The sequence below is a fragment of the Aegilops tauschii genome, chromosome 5, assembly GCF_002575655.3.
Source record: "Aegilops tauschii subsp. strangulata cultivar AL8/78 chromosome 5, Aet v6.0, whole genome shotgun sequence".
Lineage (NCBI taxonomy): Eukaryota > Viridiplantae > Streptophyta > Magnoliopsida > Poales > Poaceae > Aegilops > Aegilops tauschii.
This window is the reverse complement of record NC_053039.3, coordinates 439,394,717-439,418,862: the sequence shown is the minus strand read 5'-3', so window position 1 is coordinate 439,418,862 and position 24,146 is coordinate 439,394,717. Positions and strand designations below refer to the sequence as shown.

Here is a 24,146-nt window from a genome sequence, read left to right as displayed (position 1 = left end):
TTTGGGACATCCGGTAAAAGGGGGGAAGTATGGATGGAGTGAAGTCTGTTTTAAATCTTGAGGTCGTAGAGCTCGTCGCAAATGAACCCTCACCTTCAAAATCCTGAAATATGTACCATGTACTCACTGATCCCATTCTATCTCGACCCTGACCCAGTTTGGCCCATAAGGAAAAAGATGAGCCCGGTCGGGATCAATCTTTGCTCTCACTTGCTACACTCGCCCACATGTCATCCCCATCTTCAATCCATGGCTGCCATCCACTCATACAACTAATGATCTATGCAGTCTCCCTTCACGCTCAAGCCTGGCAGCTCACCATACACGAACGGTGGTAGCGCGTGCATGGTGGAACACCTGCTTCTATTGACAATCGTGGTGGCGAGGCCAACCATGAGCGCGCCGGAGCCGGAGATGGCCATGCGCGTCCCATCGACGGTGATGTCCTTGCTGCCGGTCAGGACGTTGCCGGGGTTCCTGGGGAAGGGTTGGCGGAGCGGCACATTGTCGGAGAGGAGAGTCATGATGAACGGCTTGTCCGCCCAGGGCGCAGGGAAGAATGGGACGTTACCGAATGAGCGATGCTACACAGACGACATTACTTGCACGACTTATGCACGACGAGTTAGTTGGGCCTTTCATTATGTTTGATGCATGGATTAGCATCCTTGGATCAGTTGTCGTGCAAGGATCGGCTAGCAAACTATCGTGTGTAAAGTAGTTTCGCCACCGAATATGGCCGCACCCACGCCGTTCCGCTGAACCCGTGTAACTTGTGTAACCGGAGAATATTAAGTTTGCCTAATGCACCGAAGCGCCCCCGCCGGCTGTTGGGGAACGCAGTAATTTCAAAAAAAAATCCTACGAACACGCAAGATCTATCTAGGTGATGCATAGAAACGAGAGGGGAGAGTGTTGTCTATGTACCCTCGTAGAGCGAAAGCGGAAGCGTTATGACAACGCGGTTGATGTAGTCGTACGTCTTCACGATCCGACCGATCCTAGCACCGAACATACGGCACCTTCATGATCTGCACACGTTTAGCTCGGTGACGTCCCACGAACTGTAGATCCAGCTGAGGTCGAGGGAGAGTTTCGTCAGCACGACGGCGTGATGACGTTGTTGATGAAGTTACCGACGCAGGGCTTCGCCTAAGCACTACAACAATATGACCGAGGTGGAAATCTGTGGAGGGGGCACCGCACACGGCTAAGACAACTGTCAACTTGTGTGTTCTAGGGTGCCCCCTTGCCCCCGTATATAGAGGAGCAAGGGGGAGGCCGGCCGACCCCTAGGGCGCGCCCCCAAGAGGGGAATCCTACTAGGACTCGAAGTCCTAGTAGGAATCCACCAAGAGTGAGAGAGTGGGAAGGAAGGAAGAGGGGGAAGGGAAGGAAAGGGGGCGTTGTCGGTTCTATATCCGGCGTATCTCGTAGTAGGGGTCCTAAGCTAGGCGTCTTGGAGCAATGGTAACATGGACACGAGATTTTACCCAGGTTCGGGCCCTCTTGATGGAGGTAAAACCCTACGTCCTGCTTTTGATTGTATTCATATGGGGTGTAGTACAGAGTACATGTATCTACCACGAGATTGATCTAATGAATATAAGATGTTTTATTGACTAGCCTGGCCTCGGTTTATATAACACACCGGAGGCCTAGGGTTTAGAGGAATCCTTGTCTTGGGCGCCAAGTCTTGTGGAATCCTCCTTGTACGCGGCATGGGTTGTCCGAAGTTTTCCATGAGTAAACCGCCATGGGGGTCCTCGGCCCAATACACCTGTTTGGGGGACGACGTGTTGAGTACCCCCTAGTCCAGGACACCGTCAGTAGCCCCCTGAACCGGTCTTCAAGTTGGGGACGCTCCTCGATTCTTCCGAACTGTTCTTCATCTTCGGTCATCGGTCTTGAAAACTGGTTCAATAAATCTCCTCATCTTCAATCTTGAGGATCGCCGAAGTGAATCCGAAGAGTTTATACGTCGGGTATCCGAGGAGCCCCATTAAGTTCTCGGTCTTTATCGATGCCTTATTATTTTTTACGCCACACCTCGGGTTTGAAGTTGTTCCCGTGCAGCGGTGTCCTCTTGTATCCGAGCTCCAACGCCGGACTTCATTCGGGATATGTTTTGCAGCCGAGCACCAACGCTGGACTATATCCGAGCTCCAACCCCGGACTATATCCAAGCTCCAACGCCACACTATATACGTGGTGTCATAGATCACCTTGTCTTGAAAAATTTTGAAGGAGGTTATCCGAGTTTAACGCTGAAAAGTTCTCTATGGAATGAGCCATTCGAATCCGGGCTTTATGCCAGACCATTTCAGAGCTCCAACGATGGTCAGCGTCCGAGGTGTCATAAACTACCTCGGTCTTTTAAAAGATTGAACGAATTCAGCCGAGCTTAATGCCGGAAATGCCCTCCATGGAGCCAGCCACTGGCGCCCGAGCTTTATGCCGGACCACTTCCGAGGTGGTGCACCACCCCGACCGTGGGCTGATTTTTGTGAATATTTTTGATTGGTGCAATTTATTCTCTACCGAGATATATAGCAAGTATATGTATATCCAGTAGCCCTCAAGGCGTGTGTCGGCCAAAAATCCGAGATGCACATTAGAGGAGATAGTGATCGGCGGACGAGCCGTTGAGAGAGGGTTTTGAGAACTCGCCGTAATATATTAGCTTGATGCCGAATAGGTCCCAGATGGTGCCTATTGTTGTCCGAAGACGCGTTTTCCTGTAGTTCGGCCAAGCCGAACACTGAGCCCTTTGAATTTTCTTCATTGAATAGGCAATGCAGTAGCCCCCGAGACACTGGTCGGGTGGCAACAGCAGATCAGGGATGTGCCCCTTTAATATTTATAAATAATGAGCACGAAGCCCAGTAGCTCCCGAGCCTTAATGTGGGCACGGGTGGCCGAGTTAAGGATCGTTATCCGTTTGACAGACATTTTCGTTGTGTTTAACACAAACTTCTCGGAAAGAGAATAAAGATCTCTTAAAGGAGCTTAGAGCTGGTCGAAATCTGAGCTCGCCAAGGTAGGCCCAAGGGGTTTAAAAGATGGGTTGCAGTAAATGGATTTTACTCGCAATTTTATGTGTAACGATTCTATGTATCCAAGTATTTTACATCATTAATGCTCGGATCCGCATTGTACAAAACTTTGTTGACCGACCATCGGCTTCAACCTCCTCGGCCAGTAGCTGGGGAGTGTTTGTCCTACTTTATAAAGCCTTTATGAGGGCAAAGATTTACGGCAAACAAGGCAATTCGGCCATATGATTTTACAAACAAAGGTACACGAAGAGATATGCTATATTGCTATTAAATGTAAAAAACATCTTCCAAAGAAAATAGTCCCGCTATCGGTTCCTTTCTTTGGGTTGTCATGCTGATCATGATCATGAAACCTCACCTCCGATCAATGTGGGAGGAAAATATTGAGGATTTAGTTCGGGGAAAGTTCCCGAACTCTATGGTATTAATGAACCAAAATTTTTACTTCCGTCGCTGCCGACCTATTATATCCTTTAAGATCGCTAGCTTTTAGCTTCACCTAGTCCGAGGTACTAACTCAGACGACCCGGTAGTAACAATCACAGAGGTGCTCCCTTTATCGCCTAGCCGAACAATAGGGAACGTAGGGGTAAGCACAGGAGCCAGGCAACCCAGCTTGGCCGAAATCTTAAGTCAAATTGATGCATATTTATGGCTTTATAACGATGATTGCGGAAGGCAGCCTTCGTATATTAAATACAAACGCTGATGATATGTTTATTTTGACCCCGTTGCGACTGTTTATCAGTTGAAGGTGGCCCATCGTCGGCTTCCGCACCTTTGTAGATGCTACGCAGGGTGTTTTCGCAATAACAAGACAACCCTTAGCCGACGTCTCGGTGCCCGAAGGCGGTTGTGTTAGCGGAAACGAGGCAATCAGATATGCGGGCTTTATAACTTTCACTTAGTCATAGGAGTTTAAAGTTGGAGGGCCAGTTACTAGCCCCCGGTTAGTGTTCGGCGACAGTCGAGGTCAAGCTGTAAACACTTCGGCCAAGGTTATGAACGGATCGTCATTTAACACGGGGTGACCTCTATCGATCTTATAGTTTAATACAGTCATCGGATCGCAGACCAATTTGCGCTTATTGTGACAGTCAGTTTTTGGCTTTCTCCACTGAGGTGCTTTAACCATGCTAGCTGGAAGCACAATCGCAGTGGTTCTCCCTTTGCACACCTAGCCGAACAAAGCGGAACGTAGGAGGCAAGCACAGTAGCCGGGCAACCAACTATTGACCGAAGACACAATTCAAAACCGATGCATATATAGCAATATCCGAGAATGTTTTTACCGAACCTCTAAAGGTGTCCGGCGTTGCACTGTGAGACTTATGCTGGAAACACACAAATAGTTTAAAAGTGTCATAGGCTTGGAAAACCAAAAAGTTTCAGTAAAAACTTGACGTCCGAACTAGATCAAGTTTTCGGTGCCAATCCGATAATTGGTCTTAGAGAAAAAATTGTGCTTCGGTCGTGCTTTAACATGACACATCCTATCTCAAGAATTAAAGCGGGTCAGCCTACGGCTTGAACCTCCTATCCCGAAGGCGGAGTACATCTCGTTAGGCCAGTTTAGCAAACTAAACTCTAGCGGGCAGTTTAGAGAGAAATTAGGCTCCCCGGCTATTGACCACACACTCACGTCGAAAAAAGGAGTGATAGAAAAAAACTTTGCAATGACTAAGAAGAAGAACACTTATTATAAAACAGCTCACATAAATTTAAGAGCCCCCAAGTGACTTGGGTAAAAGAATTTTATGATTGTATGTACCGAAGTACTTATGTCATATCTGTGTTCACCCGAACTTTAAACGTGTCTTAACCGACGGTCGGCTTCTCCCTCTTAGGTCAAGGGCCGAAAAGTGTTATGTACTCCACCTATCGAGAATATCGACGGTGTTTCCGATAACCAGGCAATCAGGCCATAAGGCTGTAACAGACAAAGCGCGCTTAGGGAACTTATGCTATATTACTGACGAAGTGTAAGAAGCATCTTCGAAGAAAATAGTACCCCCACCGATACCTTTCTTCGGTAGCTCATTGTTACTATGAGACTTGTGTAATAGATTTTTTGTACTCATGAGTTCTGTTGTGTGCCGACCATGATTGAAAACAATAAGAGCTCTAGCTTTCGGCTTCACCCAGTCTGATGTCCGAGCTCAGATGACCCGATCATGACAATCGCAGAGGTGCTCCCTTTACTTCCTAGCCGAACAATCGGGAACGTAGGGGTAAACACAGGAGCAAGGCAACCCAGCTTGTGGAACGCTTAAGTCAACATGGTGTATATTGTGGCGTAATACACAAACAAGGAATGAAGCCATACAAGTATACTCATATGCAAGAGGAAAGGCTTCATAAAGGAAGCCCCCAAGTAAACGGGGTATTTGAATTTGTGTGTCACAAACAAAGTTTTGACAAGGAAGTTTTTCATAAACAACTTTTTGCCAAAAAAGTATAATGCTTGGTCGAACCGAACAAATTTTAAAACTGAAAGTCTTTGAGTATGAAAGCGACTTAGTTGGTTAATGTGCTAGGTGTTGATGACGCGATTCGGGCTTGTGGCGGGGCAAAGACGCCCATTGATCTGTGACAGATCCGACAAGGTTCGCCGTCGTCAGCATGGCCGAGGTCCCAGCCCCCAAGCCGAGGTGTCCGAGCAAGGAGTTCGGCACTCCGGAGTAGTGACACGGCTCGGCCGATGTGGTGAGGCGAAGCCCCCAGTATAGCCGAGCTGGCGGAGTTGGTCGGCAAGGTGACAATGAAATCCCCACGCCAGTCGACCTGTTCGGCATATTGGATGTAAGTTTGACGAAGCGACGACGCCGCGCGGCCGATGTGGCGAGATGAAGTTCTCGGTCCAGTTAACATGGTGAAGCTGTGATCGGCGGATGCCAAAGTCTAATGCAGGTCGGCTGGTGATGCCGAAGTGACCGTGTAACGCAGTCAAAATCGATTACCTGCACACATAAAACAGTGCAGTCCAAAAAATAATATATATATATATATATATATATGAAATCCTTGCATAATTGCTTTACGCAAAAATAATTTATTTAAAGAGATGTGGCCTAGAGCCGAAGCCAATGTAGATGCAGGGCGTCGGCGTGACGCAGTGAAGGCGTGGCAAAGCCTAAATTTGCAGGGCGGTCCGAGCTCTAGATGTGGCGTTCGCCGAACTGCGGACGGGAAACGGACCGAACCATCGCGCAACCATCGTTAGTGCGGCCATCATTTGACAGACCTATGTACAGATGATGGAACAAACCAGAGTAATAATTCCTTGGAAAAAATAAACCCAAACAAGCAAAAATTACTAGGATCAATAGCACCTGGTTTATTTGTTGTAGCAGTCCGAAGAAAAGTGACTCCCAAAATTGGGACTCGATTCGCATACCCATTGCATGATGGGCGGTGAAGCGACGGCATGGCGATGCTGGTAAAGGTTGGCTCGCTGAGCAAAGCCCCCGGTCCAGCTAACATGACGAAGCTGGTCGGTTGACGATGCCGAAGTCTCCGGAGTAGGTTGATGGCGAAGCCCCGGTCCAGACAAGGAGACCGAGCAGGTCGGTAAGGAGACGTTGCACCTGCCATGTCAGCCGAGGTGTTGAAGTAGTTCGATGTGATGGGCCTTGGCTTGATGAAGCAACGATGCGGCCATGCCGATGCAGGTCGTAACTCGTGACGTGGTCAATGCTGGCTTGATGAATGGACCATGCGGCGATGCCGGTGTGCCCGCTCCGTGTAATCCGTGGGGCAGCGATGTTGGTGATGATTTATCCTTCGCGATGCCGAACTGTTGTTCGGCTTGCGAGATGATGATCCGAAGAAGTTGAGCTCGGCTCAACAAAGCAACGACGTGTCTAGCGCAGGTCGGCAGGTGTAGAGCAACGTTGTCGGGCTGGTTTGACACCGGCGCGATGGTGAAGATCATATTGGAAAAGACTTTAAAATTAGTGGGATGTGTTTGGGAACAAAACACAATACCCCATACAAAACTTCCTTCAAAAAGGATGTCCGAAATCCCGTTCATAAAAAAGATGAACTCGGGTCGGATTTGTTCTCGCGCCGAAAACACATCTGAAAAGTGATGCACTAATAGGAAGGTTCCCGGAGTTTGGACGGTCGGATCGAGCTTAAATTTTGATGGGTGGTAGATATAGGAATTCCGCATGTGATCAACGGTTGGATCTTCCAAAGGACGTCCGATCTAGATGCTGGACACCACGCTCCAAACTCGTCCAGATTTGACGTGGCTCCGGTACATCGAAGACCAGCGGAGATTGCTCCATCGGAACGCGACGAAATTTCACAGTGTTGTTGTAGACTCAATTCCGCACAATTTCAGCGAAGGAATCGTCAAAGCGATGCTCGAGGAGGTGGTGGTAGCGGATACAAGTTCGCTGTTCGGAAAAACTGCACGGTCGCCTAAGGGCTATCTTGACGTCGAGCCCCCGAGCTCCATGGATGATTCCTCCATGATCTTGATAGAGATTGGAGTTGATGTTGATGAAAGCCCTCGTTCGAACATGATGATTGGAGGTAGGGCACAGTCCTCGGTTAAGCCAAGGTGACCAGTCGAGCCGGCGACAAAAGATGCCGACATCGACCATAAAGCTCGGCTCCGATGCGCAGATCGCGCCGGAGACGATCCGAATTCACATCGCACCGTGGCGACCGCCAGCAGGCTCTCAATTGTAGCACCAATATCGGTTCTATATCCAGCGTATCTCGTAGTAGGGGTCCTAAGCTAGGCGTCTTGGAGCAATGTTAACATGGAGACGAGATTTTACCCAAGTTCGGGCCCTCTTGATGGAGGTAAAACCCTACGTCCTGCTTTTAATTGTATTCATATGGGGTGTATTACAGAGTACATGTATCTATCACGAGATTAATCTAATGAATATAAGATGTTTTATTGACTAGCCTGGCCTCGGTTTATATAACACACTGGAGGCCTAGGGTTTAGAGGAGACCTTGTCTTGGGCGCCAAGTCTTGTGGAATCCTCCTTGTACGCGGCATGGGCTGTCCGAAGTGGCCCATGAGTAAACCGCCATGGGGGTCCTCGGCCCGATACACCTATTCGGGAGACGATGTGTTGAGTACCCCCTATCCAAGACACTGTCAGGCGCCGCCCCCTTCCCCTAGTTCAATTCAGACCCAAGGGGGGGCAGCACCTCCTGGCCCTTCCTCTCTTCCCACTAAGGCCCATAGAGGCCCATTAGTTCCCCCGGGGGTTTCGATAAACCCCCGACACTCTGATATTTATCCGGTGACCCCTGGAACTCATCCGGTGTCCGAATAACATCATGCAATATATCAATCTTTATGTCTCGGCCATTTTGAGACTCCTCGTCATGTTCGTGATCACATCTGGGACTCCGAACAACCTTCCGTACATCAAAACACATAAACTCATAATACCGATCGTCATCGAACGTTAAGCGTGCGGACCCTACGGGTTCGAGAACTATGTAGACATGACCGAGACTCATCTCCGGTCAATATCCAATAGCGGAACCTGGATGCTCATATTGGCTCCTACATATTCTATGAAGATCTTTATCGGTCAAACCGCATAACAACATACGTTGTTCCTTTTGTCATCGGTATGTTACTTGCCCGAGATTCCATCGTTGGTATCTCAATACCTTGTTCAATCTCGTTACCGGCAAGTCTCTTTACTCGTTCCGTAATGCATCATCCCGCAACTAACTCATTAGTCACATTGCTTGCAAGTCTTATAGTGATGTGCATTACCGAGAGGGCCAGAGATACCTCTTCGAAACACGGACTGACAAATCCTAATCTCGATCTATGCCAACCCAACAAACACCATCGGAGACACCTGTAGAGCATATTTATAATCACCCAGTTACGTTGTGAAATTTGATAGCACACTAAGTGTTCCTCCAGTATTCGGGAGTTGCATAATCTCATAGTCATAGGAACATGTATAAGTCATGAAGAAAGCAATAACAATAAACTAAACGATCATAGTGCTAAGCTAACAGATGGGTCAAGTCAATCACATCTTTCTCTAATGATGTTATCCCGTTAATCAAATGACAACACATGTCAATGGCTAGGAAAATTTACCATCTTTGATCAACGATCTAGTCAAGTAGAGGCATACTAGTGACACTCTGTTTGTCTATGTATTCACACATGTACTAAGTTTCCGGTTAGTACAATTCTAGCATGAATAATAAACATTTATAATGATATAAGGAAATATAAATAACAACTTTATTATTGCCTCTAGGGCATATTTCCTTCAGTCTCCCACTTGCACTAGAGTCAATAATCTAGATTACATTGTAATGATTCTAACACCCATGGAGTCTTGGTGCTGATCATGTTTTGCTCGTGAGAGAGGCTTAGTCAACGGGTCCGCAACATTCAGATCCGTATGTATCTTGCAAATCTCTATGTCCCCTTCCGACACTTGATGACTGATGGAATTGAAGCATCTCTTGATGTGCTTGGTTCTCTTGTGAAATCTGGATTCCTTCGCCAAGGCAATTGCTCCAGTATTGTCACAAAAGATTTTCATTGGACTCGATGCACTAGGTATGACACCTAGATCGGATATGAACTCCTTCATCCAGACTCCTTCGTTTGCTGCTTCCGAAGCAGCTATGTATTCTGCTTCATACGTAGATCCCGCCACGACGCTCTGCTTAGAACTGCACCAACTGACAGCTCCACCGTTCAATATAAACACGTATCTGGTTTGCGACTTAGAGTCATCTGGATCAGTGTCAAAGCTTGCATCGACGTAACCTTTTACGATAAGCTCTTTATCACCTCCATAAACGAGAAACATATACTTAGTCCTTTTCTGGTATTTCAGGATGTTCTTGACCGCTGTCCAATGATCCACTGCTGGATTACTTTGGTACCTCCATACTATACTTATAGCAAGGCACACATCAGGTCTGGTACACAGCATTGCATACATGATAGAACCTATGGCTGAAGCATAGGGAATGACTTTAATTTTCTCTCTATCTTCTGTAGTGGTCGGGCATTGAGTCTCACTCAACTTCACACCTTGTGGTACAGGCAAGAACCCTTTCTTTGACTGATCCATTTTGAACTTCTTCAAAATCTTATCAAGGTATGTGCTTTGTGAAAGTACAATTAAGCGTCTTGATCTATCTCTATAGATCTTGATGCCCAATATATAAGCAGCTTCACCGAGGTCTTTCATTGGAAAATTCTTATTCAAGTATCCTTTTGTGCTATACAAAAATATTGTATCATTTCCAATCAGCAATATGTCATCCACATATAATATTAGAAATGCTACAGAGCTCCCACTCACTTTCTTGTAAATACAGGCTTCTCCAAAAGTCTGTATAAAACCATATGCTTTGATCACACTATCAAAACGTTTATTCCAACTCCGAGAGGCTTGCACCAGTCCATAAATGGATCGCTGGAGCTTGCACACTTTGTTAGCATCCTTTGGATCGACAAAACCTTCTGGTTGCATCATATACAACTCTTCTTCCAGAAATCCATTCAGGAATGCAATTTTGACATCCATTTGCCAAATTTCATAATCATAAAATGCGGCAATTGCTAACATGATTCAGACAGACTTAAGCATCGCTACGGGTGAGAAAGTTTCATCGTAGTCAACTCCTTGAACTTGTCGAAAACCTTTCGCAACAAGTCGAGCTTTGTAGACAGTAACATTACCGTCAGCGTTAGTCTTCTTCTAGAAGATCCATATATTGTCGATGGCTTGCCGATCATCGGGCAACTCAACCAAAGTCCACACTTTGTGCCCATACATGGATCCCATCTCAGATTTCATGGCCTCGAGCCATTTTGCGGAATCTAGGCTCATCATCGCTTCCTCATAGTTCGTAGGTTCGTTATGGTCTAGTAAAATGACGTCCAGAACAGGATTACCGTACCACTCTGGTGCGGATCTTACTCTGGTTGACCTGCGAGGTTCAGTAGTAACTTGACCTGAAGTTTCATGATCACTATCATTAGCTTCCTCACTAATTGGTGTAGGAATCACTGGAACTGATTTCTGTGATGAACTGCTTTCCAATTCAGGAGAAGGTACAATTACCTCATCAAGTTCTACTTTCCTCTCACTCACTTATTTCGAGAGAAACTCCTTCTCTAGAAAGGATCCATTCTTAGCAACGAATATCTTGCCTTCGAATCTGTGATAGAAGGTGTAACCAACAGTCTCCTTTGGGTATCCTATGAAGATGCATTTCTTTGATTTGGGTTCGAGTTTATCAAGTTGAAGCTTTTTCACATAAGCATCGCAGCCCCAAACTTTATGAAACGACAACCTGGGTTTCTTGCCAAACCACAGTTCATATGGTGTCGTCTCAACGGATTTAGATGGTGCCCTATTTAACGTGAATGCAGCCGTCTCTAAAGACATAACCCCAAAATTATAGCGGTAAATCAGTAAGAGACATCATAGATCGCACCATATCTAATAAAGTGCGGTTACGACGTTCGGACACACCATTACGCTGTGGTGTTCCGGGTGGCGTGAGTTGTGAAACTATTCCACATTGTTTCAAATGAAGACCAAACTCGTAACTCAAATATTCTCCTCCACGATCAGATCGTGGAAACTTTATTTTCTTGTTACGATGATTTTCTACTTCACTCTGAAATTCTTTGAACTTTTCAACTGTTTCAGACTTATGTTTCATCAAGTAGATATACCCATATCTGCTCAAATCATGTGTGAAGGTTAGAAAATAACGATACCCGCCGCGAGCATCAACACTCATCGGACCGCATACATCAGTATGTATTATTTCCAACAAGTATGTTGCTCGCCCCATTGTTCCGGAGAACAGAGTTCTAGTCATCTTGCCCATGAGGCATGGTTCACATGTATCAAGTGATTCATAATCAAGTGATTACAAAAGCCCATCAGCATGGAGTTTCTTCATGCACTTTACACCAATATGACCTAAACGGTAGTGCCACAAATAAGTTGCACTATCATTATTAAACTTATATCTTTTGGCTTCAATACTATGAATATGTGTATCACTACTATCGAGATTCAACAAATATAGACCACTCATCAAGGGTGCATGACCATAAAAGATATTACTCATATAAATAGAACAACCATTATTCTCTGATTTAAATGAATAACCGTCTCGCATCAAACAAGATCTAGATATAATGTTCATGCTCAACGCTAGCACCAAATAACAATTATTTAGGTCTAAAACTAATCCCGAAGGTAGATGTAGAGGTAGCGTGCCGACGGCGATCACATCGACTTTGGAACCATTTCCCACGCGCATCGTCACCTCATCCTTAGCCAATCTTAGCTTAGTCTGTGTAGTTGCTACCATCATCTTTCAACTTTGCTTTCTCTAGGAACGCATTAAAATTCAACGGAACAGTTGCACGGGCCATTTATGTACAACAACATAGACATGCAAAATACCATCAGGTACTAAGTTCATGATAAATTAAAGTTCAATTAATCATATTACTTAAGAACTCCCACTTAGACATCTCTCTAATCATCTAAGTGATCACGTGATCCAAATTAACTAAACCATGTCCGATCATCATGTCAGATGGAGTAGTTTTCAATGGTGAACATCACTATGTTGATCATATCTACTATATGATTCACGCTTGACCTTTCGGTCTCCGTGTTTCGAGGCCATCTCTGCATATGCTAGGCTCGTCAAGTTTAACCCGAGTATTCTACGTGTGCAAAACTGGCTTGCACCCATTGTATGTGAACGTAGAGCTTATCACACCCGATCATCACGTGGTGTCTCGGCACGACGAACTTTCGCAACGGTGCATACTCAGGGAGAACACTTGTACCTTGAAATTTAGTGAGAGATCATCTTTATAATGCTACCGTCGAACTAAGCAAAATAAGATGCATAAAGGATAAACATCACATGCAATCTATATAAGTGATATGATATGGTCATCATCATCTTGTGCCTTTGATCTCCATCTCCAAAGCACCGTAATGATCACCATCGTCACCGGCTTGACACCTTGATCTCCATCGAAGCATCGTTGTCGTCTTGCCAAGTATTGCTATCACGACTATCGCTACCACTTAGTGATAAAGTAAAGCAATTACATGGCGATTGCATTTCATACAATGAAGCGACAACCATAAGGATCCTGCCAGTTGCCGATAACTGTTACAAAACATGATCATCTCATACAACAATTTATATATCATCACGTCTTGACCATATCACGTCACAACATACCCTGCAAAAACAAGTTAGACGTCCTCTATTTGTTATTGCAAATTTTACGTGGCTGCTACGGGCTTAGCAAGAACAGTTCTTACCTACGCATCAAAACCACAACGATTTTTCGTCAAGTGTGTTGTTTAAACCTTCAACAAGGACCGGGCGTAGTCACACTCGAATGAACTAAAGTTGGAGAAACTGACACCCGCCAGCCACCTGTGAGCAAAGCACGTCGGTAGAACCAGTCTCCCATAAGCATACGCGTAATGTCGGTCCGGGCCGCTTCATCCAACAATACCGCCGAATCAAAGTATGACATGCTGGTAAGCAGTATGACTATTATCGCCCACAACTCTTTGTGTTCTACTCGTGCATATAACATCTACGCATAGGCCTGGCTCTGATACCACTGTTGGGGAACGCAGTAATTTTAAAAAAATCCTATGAACACGCAAGATCTATCTAGGTGATGCATAGCAACGAGAGGGGGGAGTGTTGTCTACGTACCCTCATAGACCGAAGCGGAAGCGTTATGACAATGCGGTTGATGTAGAGGTACGTATTCACGATCCGACCGATCCTAGCACCGAACGTACGACACCTCCGCGATCTGCACACGTTCAGATATGCGGTGTCGCACATAACAAGCATGCTCATCTAAAATTTGCCCTCAACTAAGCTAGTTGGGGTTTCGGCACGAGCACATAGGGATAAGAGATGATCCAAGTAATAAGCTTCGGGAGTGTGATAGATTTTGAGTGGTTCTTCAACCATTGGTTCAGTAGGTACAACTAATTTTTTGGTATTTTGCGTTTCCTACCCATAACTAAAGATAGAAAACAACTAAGAAAAGCAAATAAAAATTACTTAGTGATAAAGCAAACAAGCACACACAAGAATATTCACCCCACGCTATTGCTACCCGGCAATGGCGCCAGAAAAAGGTCTTGATAACCCACAAGTATAGGGGATCAATTGTAGCCTCTTTCGATAAGTAAGAGTGTCGAACCCAACGAGGAGCTAAAGGTAGAACAAATATTCCCTCAAGTTCTATCGACCACCGATACAACTCTACGCACGCTTGACGTTCGCTTTACCTAGAACAAGTATGAAAATAGAAGTACTTTGTAGGTGTTTTCGGATAGGTTTGCAAGGTAGTAAAGAGCACGTAAATAAAAAGTAGGGGTTGTTTAGATAAAGACACAATAAAGTAAATATAGCGAGTGTGGAAAAGTGGTGGTAGGAGTTGCGAAATTGTCCCTAGGCAATTGACTACTTTACTAGACCGATGGCAAGTATCATGTGGGAGAGGCCACTGCTAGCATGTCATCCCTGACTTGGAATTCTATGCACTTATGATTGGAACTATTAGCAAGCGTCCGCAACTACTAACGTTCATTAAGGTAAAACCCAACCATAGAATTAAGATATATTGGTCCCCCTTCAATCCCGTATGCATCAATTTCTATGCTAGGCTGAAGCTTCTGTCACTCTTGCCCTCCAATACATAGTCATATAAACATACAACTAACCCTATGGTGTGATCCATGTGCGCGCTCATATGATGGGCACCAAAGGACAGCAACATAACCACAAGCAAATTAAATCAATCATAGCAATTCATCAACCACCGATAGGACAACGAAAATCTACTCAGACATCATAGGATGGCAACACATCATTGGATAATAATATGAAGCCTAAAGCACCATGTTCAAGTAGAGGGTACAGCGGGTTGCGGGAGAGTGGACCACTGTATATAGAAGGGGGAAGGTGATGGAGATGTTGGTGAAGATGGCAGAGGTGTTGGTGAAGATCACGGTGATGATGATGGCCCCCCGCGGTGTTCCGGCGCCACCGGAAGCGAGGGGGAGAGAGCCCCCCTCCTTCTTCTTCTTCCTTGACCTTCTCCCTAGATGGGAGAAGGTTTTCCCCTCTGGTCCATGGTCTCCATGACGTGGGAGGGGCGAGAGCCCCTCTGAGATTGGATCTGTTTCTCTGTCTCTCTCTGTTTCTGCGCTCTCCTCTTCTGCCCTTTCACCGTTTCGTATATATATGGAGATCCGTAACTCCGATTGGATTGAAACCTTCGCCGAGATTTTTTTCTAAAAATTAGCTTTCTTGTGGCCGAAGAAGAGCGGCAACCGCCTTACGGGTGGCCCACGAGGGTCAGGGGCGCGCCCCCTGCCTCTTGGCCACCTCGGGCACCGTCTCGCGTTGATTCTTCCTCCCATATTCTCCAAATATTCCAAAAATATTCTCCGTCCGTTTTTATCCCGTTTGGATTCCGTTTGATATGGGGTTTCTGCGAAACATAAAACATGCAACAAACAGGAACTGACACTTGGCACTGGATCAACATGTTAGTCCCAAAAATAGTTTAAAAAGTTGCCAAAAGTATATGAAAGTTGTATAATATTGGCATGGAACAATGAAAAATTATAGATACGACGGAGACGTATCAGCATCCCCAAGCTTAATTCCTGCTCGTCCTCGAGTAGGTAAATGATAGAAAAATATAATTTTTGATGTGGAATGCTACCTAGCATAATCTTCATCATGTATCTAATCATGGCATGAATATTAAGACACGAGTGATTCAAAGCAATAGTCTATCATTTGACATAAAAACAATAATACTTCAAGCATACCAACCAAGCAATTATGTTTTATCGAAATAACATAGCCAAAGAAAGCTCATCCCTACAAAATCATATAGTCTGGCTATGCTCCATCTTCACCACACAAAGCATTCAAATCATGCACAACCCCGATGACAAGCCGAGCAATTGGTTCATACTTTTTAACGCGCTTCAGCCTTTTCAACCCTCACGCAATACATGAGCGCAAGCCATGGATATAGCACTATAGGTGGAATAGCATATGATGATGGAGGTTGTGTGGAGAAGACAAAAAAGGAGAAAGTCTCATATCGACGCGGCTAATCAACGGGCTATGGAGATGCCCATCAATTGATGTCAATATGAGGAGTAGGGATTGCCATGCAACGGATGCACTAGAGCTATAAGTATATGAAAGCTCAAACTAAAACTAAGTGGGTGTGCATCCAACTTGCTTGCTCATGAAGACCTAGGGCATTTGAGGAAGCCCATCGTTGAATATACAAGCCAAGTTCTATAATGCAAATTCCCACTAGTATATGAAAGTGATAACTCAAGAGACTCTCTATATGAAGAACATGGTGCTACTTTGAAGCACAAGTGTGGTAAAAGGATAGTAACATTGCCCCTTCTCTCTTTTTCTCTCATTTTTTTTTCTTTTTTTTCTTTTTTTGGGCCTTCTCTTTTTTTGGCCTTTCTCTCTTTTTTTTTCGTCCGGAGTCTCATCCCGACTTGTGGGGGAATCATAGTCTCCATCATTCTTTCCTCACTGGGGCAATGCTCTAGTAATGATGATCATCACACTTTTATTTATTTACAACTAAATATTACAACTCAATACTAGAACAAAGATATGACTCTGTATGAATGCCTCCGACGGTGTACCGGGATGTGCAATGATCTAGCGTAGCAATGACATCAAAAAACGGACAAGCCATGAAAACATCATGCTAGCTATCTTACGATCATGCAAAGCAATATGACAATAAATGCTCAAGTCATGTATATGATGATGATGGAAGTTGCATGGCAATATATCTCGGAATGGCTATGGAAATGCCATGATAGGTAGGTATGGTGGCTGTTTTGAGGAAGATATAAGGAGGCTTATGTGTGATAGAGTGTATCGTATCACGGGGTTTGGATGCACCGGCGAAGTTTGCACCAACTCTCAAGGTGAGAAAGGGCAATGCACGGTACCGAAGAGGCTAGCAATGTTGGAAGGGTGAGAGTGCGTATAATCCATGGACTCACATTAGTCATAAAGAACTCATATACTTATTGCAAAAGTTTATTAGCCCTCGAAGCAAAGTACTACTACGCATGCCCCTAGGGGGATAGATTGGTAGGAAAAGACCATCGCTCGTCCCCGACCACCACTCATAAGGAAAGGAATGAAAGAACACCTCATGCTCCGACTTCGTTACATAACAGTTCACGATACGTGCATGCTACGGGACTTGCAAACCTCAACACAAGTATTTCTCAATTTCACAATTACTCAACTAGCACGACTCTAATATCACCACCTTTATATCGCAAAACTATTGCAAGGAATCAAACATATCATATTCAGTGATCTACAAGTTTTATGTAGGATTTTATGACTAACCATGTGAATGACCAATTCCTGTCATCTCTCTAAATAGATATAAGTGAAGCAAGAGAGTTTAATTCTTTCTACAAAAGATATGCCCACGCTCTAACAAATATAAGTGAAGCAAAAGAGCATTCTACAAATGGCGGTTTTCTATGTGAAGAGAAACAGGCAATCCAAACTTCAAATGATATAAGTCAAGCACATGAAGCATTCTATAAAGCCACACTCAAAAGATATAAGTGAAATGCAAAGAGCATTCTATAAATCAACCAAGGACTATCTCATACCAGCATGGTGCATAAAAGAAAAATGAAAACTAAATGCAAAAGACGCTCCAAGACTTGCACATATCGCATGAACGAAACGAATCCGAAAACATACCGATACTTGTTGAAGAAAGAGGGGATGCCTTCCGGGGCATCCCCAAGCTTAGACGCTTGAGTCTCCTTGAATATTTACTTGGGTTGCCTTGGCCATACCCAAGCTTGAGCTCTTGCCTCTCTTCCTTCTTCTCACATCGAGACCTCCTCGATTATCGAACACTTCATCCACACAAAACTTCAACAGAAAACTCGGTAAGATCTGTTAGTATAATAAAGCCAATCACTACTCTAAGTACTATTGAAAACCAATTCATATTTTGTTTTGGCATTGTGTATACTGTAGTATAACTTTTCCATGGCTTAATCCACTGATATGAATCGATAGTTTCATCGAAACAAGCAAACTATGCATCAAAAACAGAATCTGTCTAAAACAGAACAATATGTAATAATCTGAACATTCACCATACTTATGATACTTGAAAAATTCTGCCAAAATAAGGAAAAATAAAACATTTGTATAGAAAGACAGTGCAAAAAGAATCAGAACCGGTTGACGTTCCAGTAAATAATTAAAAATCGCGCGCTACAGCCAAAGTTTCTGTCCTGCACCATACAAACCAACAAGCATTGTAAACATCCTAAAGGCAAACCTTGGCACATTATTTTTATAATACAATGGAATTGTACAAGGGGGTAATTATTTTTATTGAAAAGTTTCTGTAATCAAGATTCACAAAGTTTCCGTGAGCATGAACAAAGTTCAAGGAGCTCCCCCACTTCAACCATGCTTGTCTCTTTCACTTTCACTTTCCTTTTTGAAAAAGTTTTGGGTTCCCCTCTTTATTTAATTTTTTAAAAACTTTATAAAAGCACTCAACATAAATAAATGACTCTCTAAAACTTCCGGATTGTCTCCCTGGAAGCGCATTCTTTAAAGCCATTAAGCTAGGCATATAGTGCTCAAGTAATGGATCCACCCGGATCCCAAGGTATATCAAAGCCAATTTTAATTAGCAATGATTTGGCATTTAGTAGTGAGCACAAAGCAACATATATCAAGCAATGACGAAGTCTAACCCTCTTCCTATTCATCGGCATGTCATAAAAGAACAATTCATGCACACAAAGTAAAGGCCAATGCATAGTATAAACAGTTTCTTGAAATTTTATCATGTGGGAAACATAGAGAGGTGGATATATAGTTCCTATATCATAATAATTGCAAGTAGGAGCAGAAGCACATGCATATTATATTCATCAAAATCGTCATGTGCAAAGTTAAAAGGCAACCCATCAATATAATCCTTAATAAGGGTAAACTTCTCCGAGATAGTGTAGTTTGGAGAATTCAAAAAGATAATAGGACTATCATGCGTGGGTGCAATAGCAACAATTTCATGTTTAACATCAGGAACTATAGCAAGTTCATCTCCATAAGCATCATTCATATTGGTATCTTGGCCACAAGCATAACAAGCATCATCAAAAAGGGATATTTCAAGAGAATCAACGGGATCATAAAAATCATCATAGCAATCATCCTTCGGTAAGCACGAAGGGAAATTAAACAATGTATGAGTTGAAGAGTTACTCTCATTAGAAGGTGGGCACGGGTAGCTAATACGCTCTTCCTCCTTTTGTTCTTCGCTCTCTTCCTCATCTTTTTCATCCAATGAGCTCACAGTTTCATCAATTTCTTCTTCCATAGACTCCTGCAAAATATTAGTCTCTTCTTGGACAGCGGAGTAGTCCTCAACATATGGTTCAACATAGGCATTAGAAGCATAATTGTCATAGCAATATTTAAGTATGGCAAAAAATTTAGATTTGTAAAGAGTAGCACCATACTTTTCAATCAAAGAAGCAATTTCAAAAGCACCCTTAAAAGCAACAAATTCTTCAATTTGTTGAACATCATAGTAATTATAAACACCCTTAGCATACGAAGATACGATTCCATTATCACTAAACTCACATTGGTAGGGACGGTGTTTCTTAGGGTTTTCAGAACAATAAGTAAAATCATATATTTCACATAAATTCCAAGCATAGCATTGCAAACGATGAATTTGAACCAGTAAAAGTTTCCCTTTTTCAGATATGCGGTGTGGCACATAACAAGCATGCTCGTCTAAAGATTTGCCCTCAACTAAGCTAGTTGGGGTTTCGGCACGAGCACATAGGGATCGAAGATGATCCAAGTAATAAGCTTCAGGAGTGTGATAGATTTTGAGTGGTTCTTCAACCATTGGTTCAGTAGGTACAACTAATTTTTTTGGTATTTTGTGTTTCCTATCCATAACTAAAGATAGAAAATAACTAAGAACCGAAAATAAAAATTACTTAGTGATAAAGCAAACAAGCACACACGAGAATATTCACCCCACGCTATTGCTCCCCGGCAACGGCGCTAGAAAAAGGTCTTGATAACCCACAAGTATAGGGGATCAATTATAGCCTCTTTCGATGAGTAAGAGTGTCGAACCCAACGAGGAGCTAAAGGTAGAACAAATATTCCCTCAAGTTCTATCGACCACCGATACAACTCTACGCACGCTTGACGTTCGCTTTACCTAGAACAAGTATGAAACTATAAGTACTTTGTAGGTGTTTTCGGATAGGTTTGCAAGGTAGTAAAGAGCACGTAAATAAAAAGTAGGGGCTGTTTAGATAAAGACACAATAAAGTAAATATAGCGAGTGTGGAAAAGTGGTGGTAGGAGTTGCGAAATTGTCCCTAAGCAATTGACTATTTTACTAGACCGATAGCAAGTATCATGTGGGAGAGGCCACTGCTAGCATGTCATCCCTGACTTGGAATTCTATGCACTTATGATTGGAACTATTAGCAAGTGTCCGCAACTACTAATGTTCATTAAGGTAAAACCCAACCATAGCATTAAGATATATTGGTCCCCCTTCAATCCCGTATGCATCAATTTCTATGCTAGGCTGAAGCTTCTGTCACTCTTGCCCTCCAATACATAGTCCTATCAACATACAACTAACCCTATGGTGTGATCCACGCGCGCGCTCATATGATGGGCACCAAAGGACAGCAACATAACCACAAGCAAATTAAATCAATCATAGCAATTCATCAACCACCGATAGGACAACGAAAATCTACTCAGACATCATAGGATGGCAACACGTCATTGGATAATAATATGAAGCATAAAGCACCATGTTCAAGTAGAGGGTACAGAGGGTTGCGGGAGAGTGGACCGCTGTAGATAGAGGGGGGAAGGTGATGGAGATGTTGGTGAAGATGGCGGAGGTGTTGGTGAAGATCGCGGTGATGATGATGGCCCCCGGCGGCGTTCCGGCACCACCGGAAGCGAGGGGGAGAGAGCTCCCCTCCTTCTTCTTCTTCCTTGACCTTCTCCCTAGATGGGAGAAGGGTTTCCCCTCTGGTCCATGGTCTCCATTGCATGGGAGGGGCGAGAGCCCCTCCGAGATTGGATCTGTCTCTCTGTCTCTCTCTATTTCTGCGCTCTCCTCTTCTGCCCTTTCACCGTTTCCTATATATATATATATATGGAGATCTGTAACTCCGATTGGATTGAAACCTTCGCCGAGTATTTTTTCTGAAAATTAGCTTTCTTTTGGCCAAAGAAGAGCAGCAACCGCCTTACGGGTGCCCACGAGGGTCAGGGGCGCGCCCCCCTACCTCGTGGCCACCTCGGGCACTGTCTCGCGTTGATTCTTCCTCCCATATTCTCCAAATATTCCAAAAATATTCTCCATCCATTTTTATCCCGTTTGGATTCCGTTTGATATGGGGTTTCTGCGAAACATAAAACATGCAACAAACAGGAACTGGCACTGGGCACTGGATCAATATGTTAGTCCCCAAAATAGTATAAAAAGTTGCCAAAAAGTATATGAAAGTTGTATAATATTGGCATGGAACAATCAAAAATTATAGATACGACGGAGACGTATCAGCCAGCCCCTCCTGGCCCTTCCTCTCTTCGCACTAAGGCCCATAGAGGCCCATTAGTTCCCCCGGGGTTCCGATAACCCCCCGGCACTCCGATATTTATCCGGTGACCCCCGGAAAACCCTCCCCTCCCCCCTCCCCCCCCCCCCCCGCGCCGCCGTTAGGGGCGTCGCAGGCAAAGCCTATGTGCAACGGCGGCGGCGTTTCTCCTCGGCCAGTGATTCGACTAGGACGGCGGCGGTCCACGATGGCCGGATCTACAGCAGTGGTGCGGGGCGGCGGTGGCCAGGCAGGCGGCGGCGTTCGGCGTGGGTGCAGCGGCGGCGGCTTGGGCACCCGACCTGGGTCCATATGGGCTTCGGGCGGGCCGCACTTGTTGATGTCGCATACCATCATGCCAACGTCATGCTGCCCCTAGGATCAAAACGCATCACGAGGACATCGGGGGCTTTGGCCCTGGGAGTGGCAGTGGTGGCCGGCTCCTTCGCCGGAGATGGTCAGCCTGAGGCTGGGTGGTCGGATCTCCAGATCCGTCATCTAGTCCCGGCTGCGAGTTGGGGAGACAGAGTTGCCGGTGAAAACCGAGTCGATGGTGGGCGATGGCGGCGTCTTGTGTCGTTACCTTGATGAACGCATCGTTGTGTAACTTCTGTCGACCCACTCGTGCTATTTCGGGGGAAACCCTAAGATCTGGTCATCCAGATGTGACGATGGCGATACTGCGGTGTCATTACTCTACAGGGAGCATCGTTTGTGAAGCAGCGCTGGAAGACAGAGGTAGGAGGTGGAGCGGCTAAGTCTTGCATGGAGCATCGATGGAGATGTCAAGTCATGCCTGACCGACACGTGCTACGTTGTGTCATGCTTGGTTGGCAGGTGCTACGCAATGGGGTCGTGTATGGGCCTGTCCTGGGATGCAGTGGCCATGCGCCCAATGCACGGACGCATCCTTTGGCCCCATCCTGTCCGCCACGGCCAAAAATGCCCATATATTCATATTTCAATGCTCAAAACTAGTTTGCACGTCTAAATATTAATTGTCTAAAAATAAAAGTAGTTTTACAACACAATCTAAATTGTCTCCAATAAAATAGTTTTACAACCAAATCAAAATTGTCTTGAATAAACATAATGAACCAATACATCTATTGGTTGCCAATGTGAGTCCACACATGCTCAACCAAGTCATTTTGAAGATCCAAATGAGTGTGCCAATCACACAGTTCATGAAGAAATTGGGTAACTGTTAAAATGTGGCCGGTTCTTGGTGCAGGGGCTCAACATTTTCACCTTGAAAATCAAATCCTTGGTCGAAGATGTTGTTATCACGCTCGTCCTCGACGATCATGTTGTGCGTGATCACACAAGCAGTCATCACCTCCCAAAGCTTCCCTTCATCCCGTGTGAGTGCAGGGCTTCGAACGATACCCCCATCGGGATTGAAGCACACCAAAAGCATGTTCCACATCCTTTCTAGCACTCTCTTGCAATTGGGCAAATCTCTTTCTCTTCTCACCTTGGGGGTTCGGTTGTCTTCACAAAAGTTGACCACTGAGGATATATACCATCAGCTAGGTAGTATCCCTTGTTGTACTGGTGGTTGTTGATCTCAAAGTTGGCAGGTGGGGAGTGGCCTTCTGCAAGCCTTGCAAAGACTGGAGAATGCTGCAGCATGTTGATATCATTGTGAGAACCTGCCATGCTGAAGAAAGAATGTCATATCCAAAGATCCTGTGAAGCCACCGCTTCTAATATGATAGTGCACGCTTTAACATGCCCCTTGTGCTGGCCCTGCCAAGCAAATGGACAGTTCGTTCACTCCCAATGCATACAATCTATGCTGCCAAGCATGCTTGGAAAGCCTCTAGCTGTGTTGGTCGCCAACAACCTTTCTGTATCAGCGACATTTGGCTGCCTCAAGTACTCAGGGCCAAACACTGCCACTACGGCCTTGCAGAAGTTGTACAGTGATAGCAAACATGTGGACTCACTCATACGCACATACTCATCCACCAGATCGCCTGGAATTCCATATGCAAGCATGCGCATGGCCGCAGCGCATTCTGGTAAGAGGAGAATCCAAGCTTGCCAAGGGCATCCGTCTTGCACTCGAAGTATGGGTCATGAGCAACCACTCCCTCTCGGATATGATTGAACAGATGTCTTACCACATGAAAACGGCAACAGAATTTATCCGGCTTGAAGAGCAGGGTGTTCGCAAAGTAATCGGCATAGAGCAGGGCGTGGCCTCTCTCTCTGTTGCAGTTCAGGTTGGGAGCACGGCCAGGGACTGACCCCCTGTACCGAGGAAGTTGCCGTTTAATGTGGTCGTGAACGACCAGTGCAG

The 24,146-nt window shown here is 44.8% G+C and overlaps 1 protein-coding gene across 1 annotated transcript; it reads right to left on the bottom strand.

Annotated features, from left to right (window-relative positions):
- Nucleotides 1-23,045: 23,045 nt before the first annotated feature.
- LOC109776933 (uncharacterized) lies at nt 23,046-23,848 on the bottom strand. The gene is made up of 3 exons (XM_020335593.1): nt 23,632-23,848; nt 23,316-23,493; nt 23,046-23,214 (listed from the first exon to the last, which is right to left on the bottom strand). The coding sequence occupies exons 1-3, from the start codon at nt 23,846-23,848 to the stop codon at nt 23,046-23,048; spliced, it is 564 nt and encodes a 187-aa protein (XP_020191182.1).
- Between the last annotated feature and the right edge of the window lie 298 nt (nt 23,849-24,146).

Bases quoted from the DNA above. Each gene is read 5' to 3' on its own strand.
- LOC109776933 (XM_020335593.1), bottom strand. From the start codon at position 23,848: ATGCGCATGCTTGCATATGGAATTCCAGGCGATCTGGTGGATGAGTAT. The intron at 23,494-23,631 runs GTATGCATTGGG...TCAGCATGGCAG, and splicing joins CATGCTTGGCAGCATAGATT to GTTCTCACAATGATATCAAC. The intron at 23,215-23,315 runs GTGAGAAGAGAA...TATCGTTCGAAG, and splicing joins AAGACAACCGAACCCCCAAG to CCCTGCACTCACACGGGATG.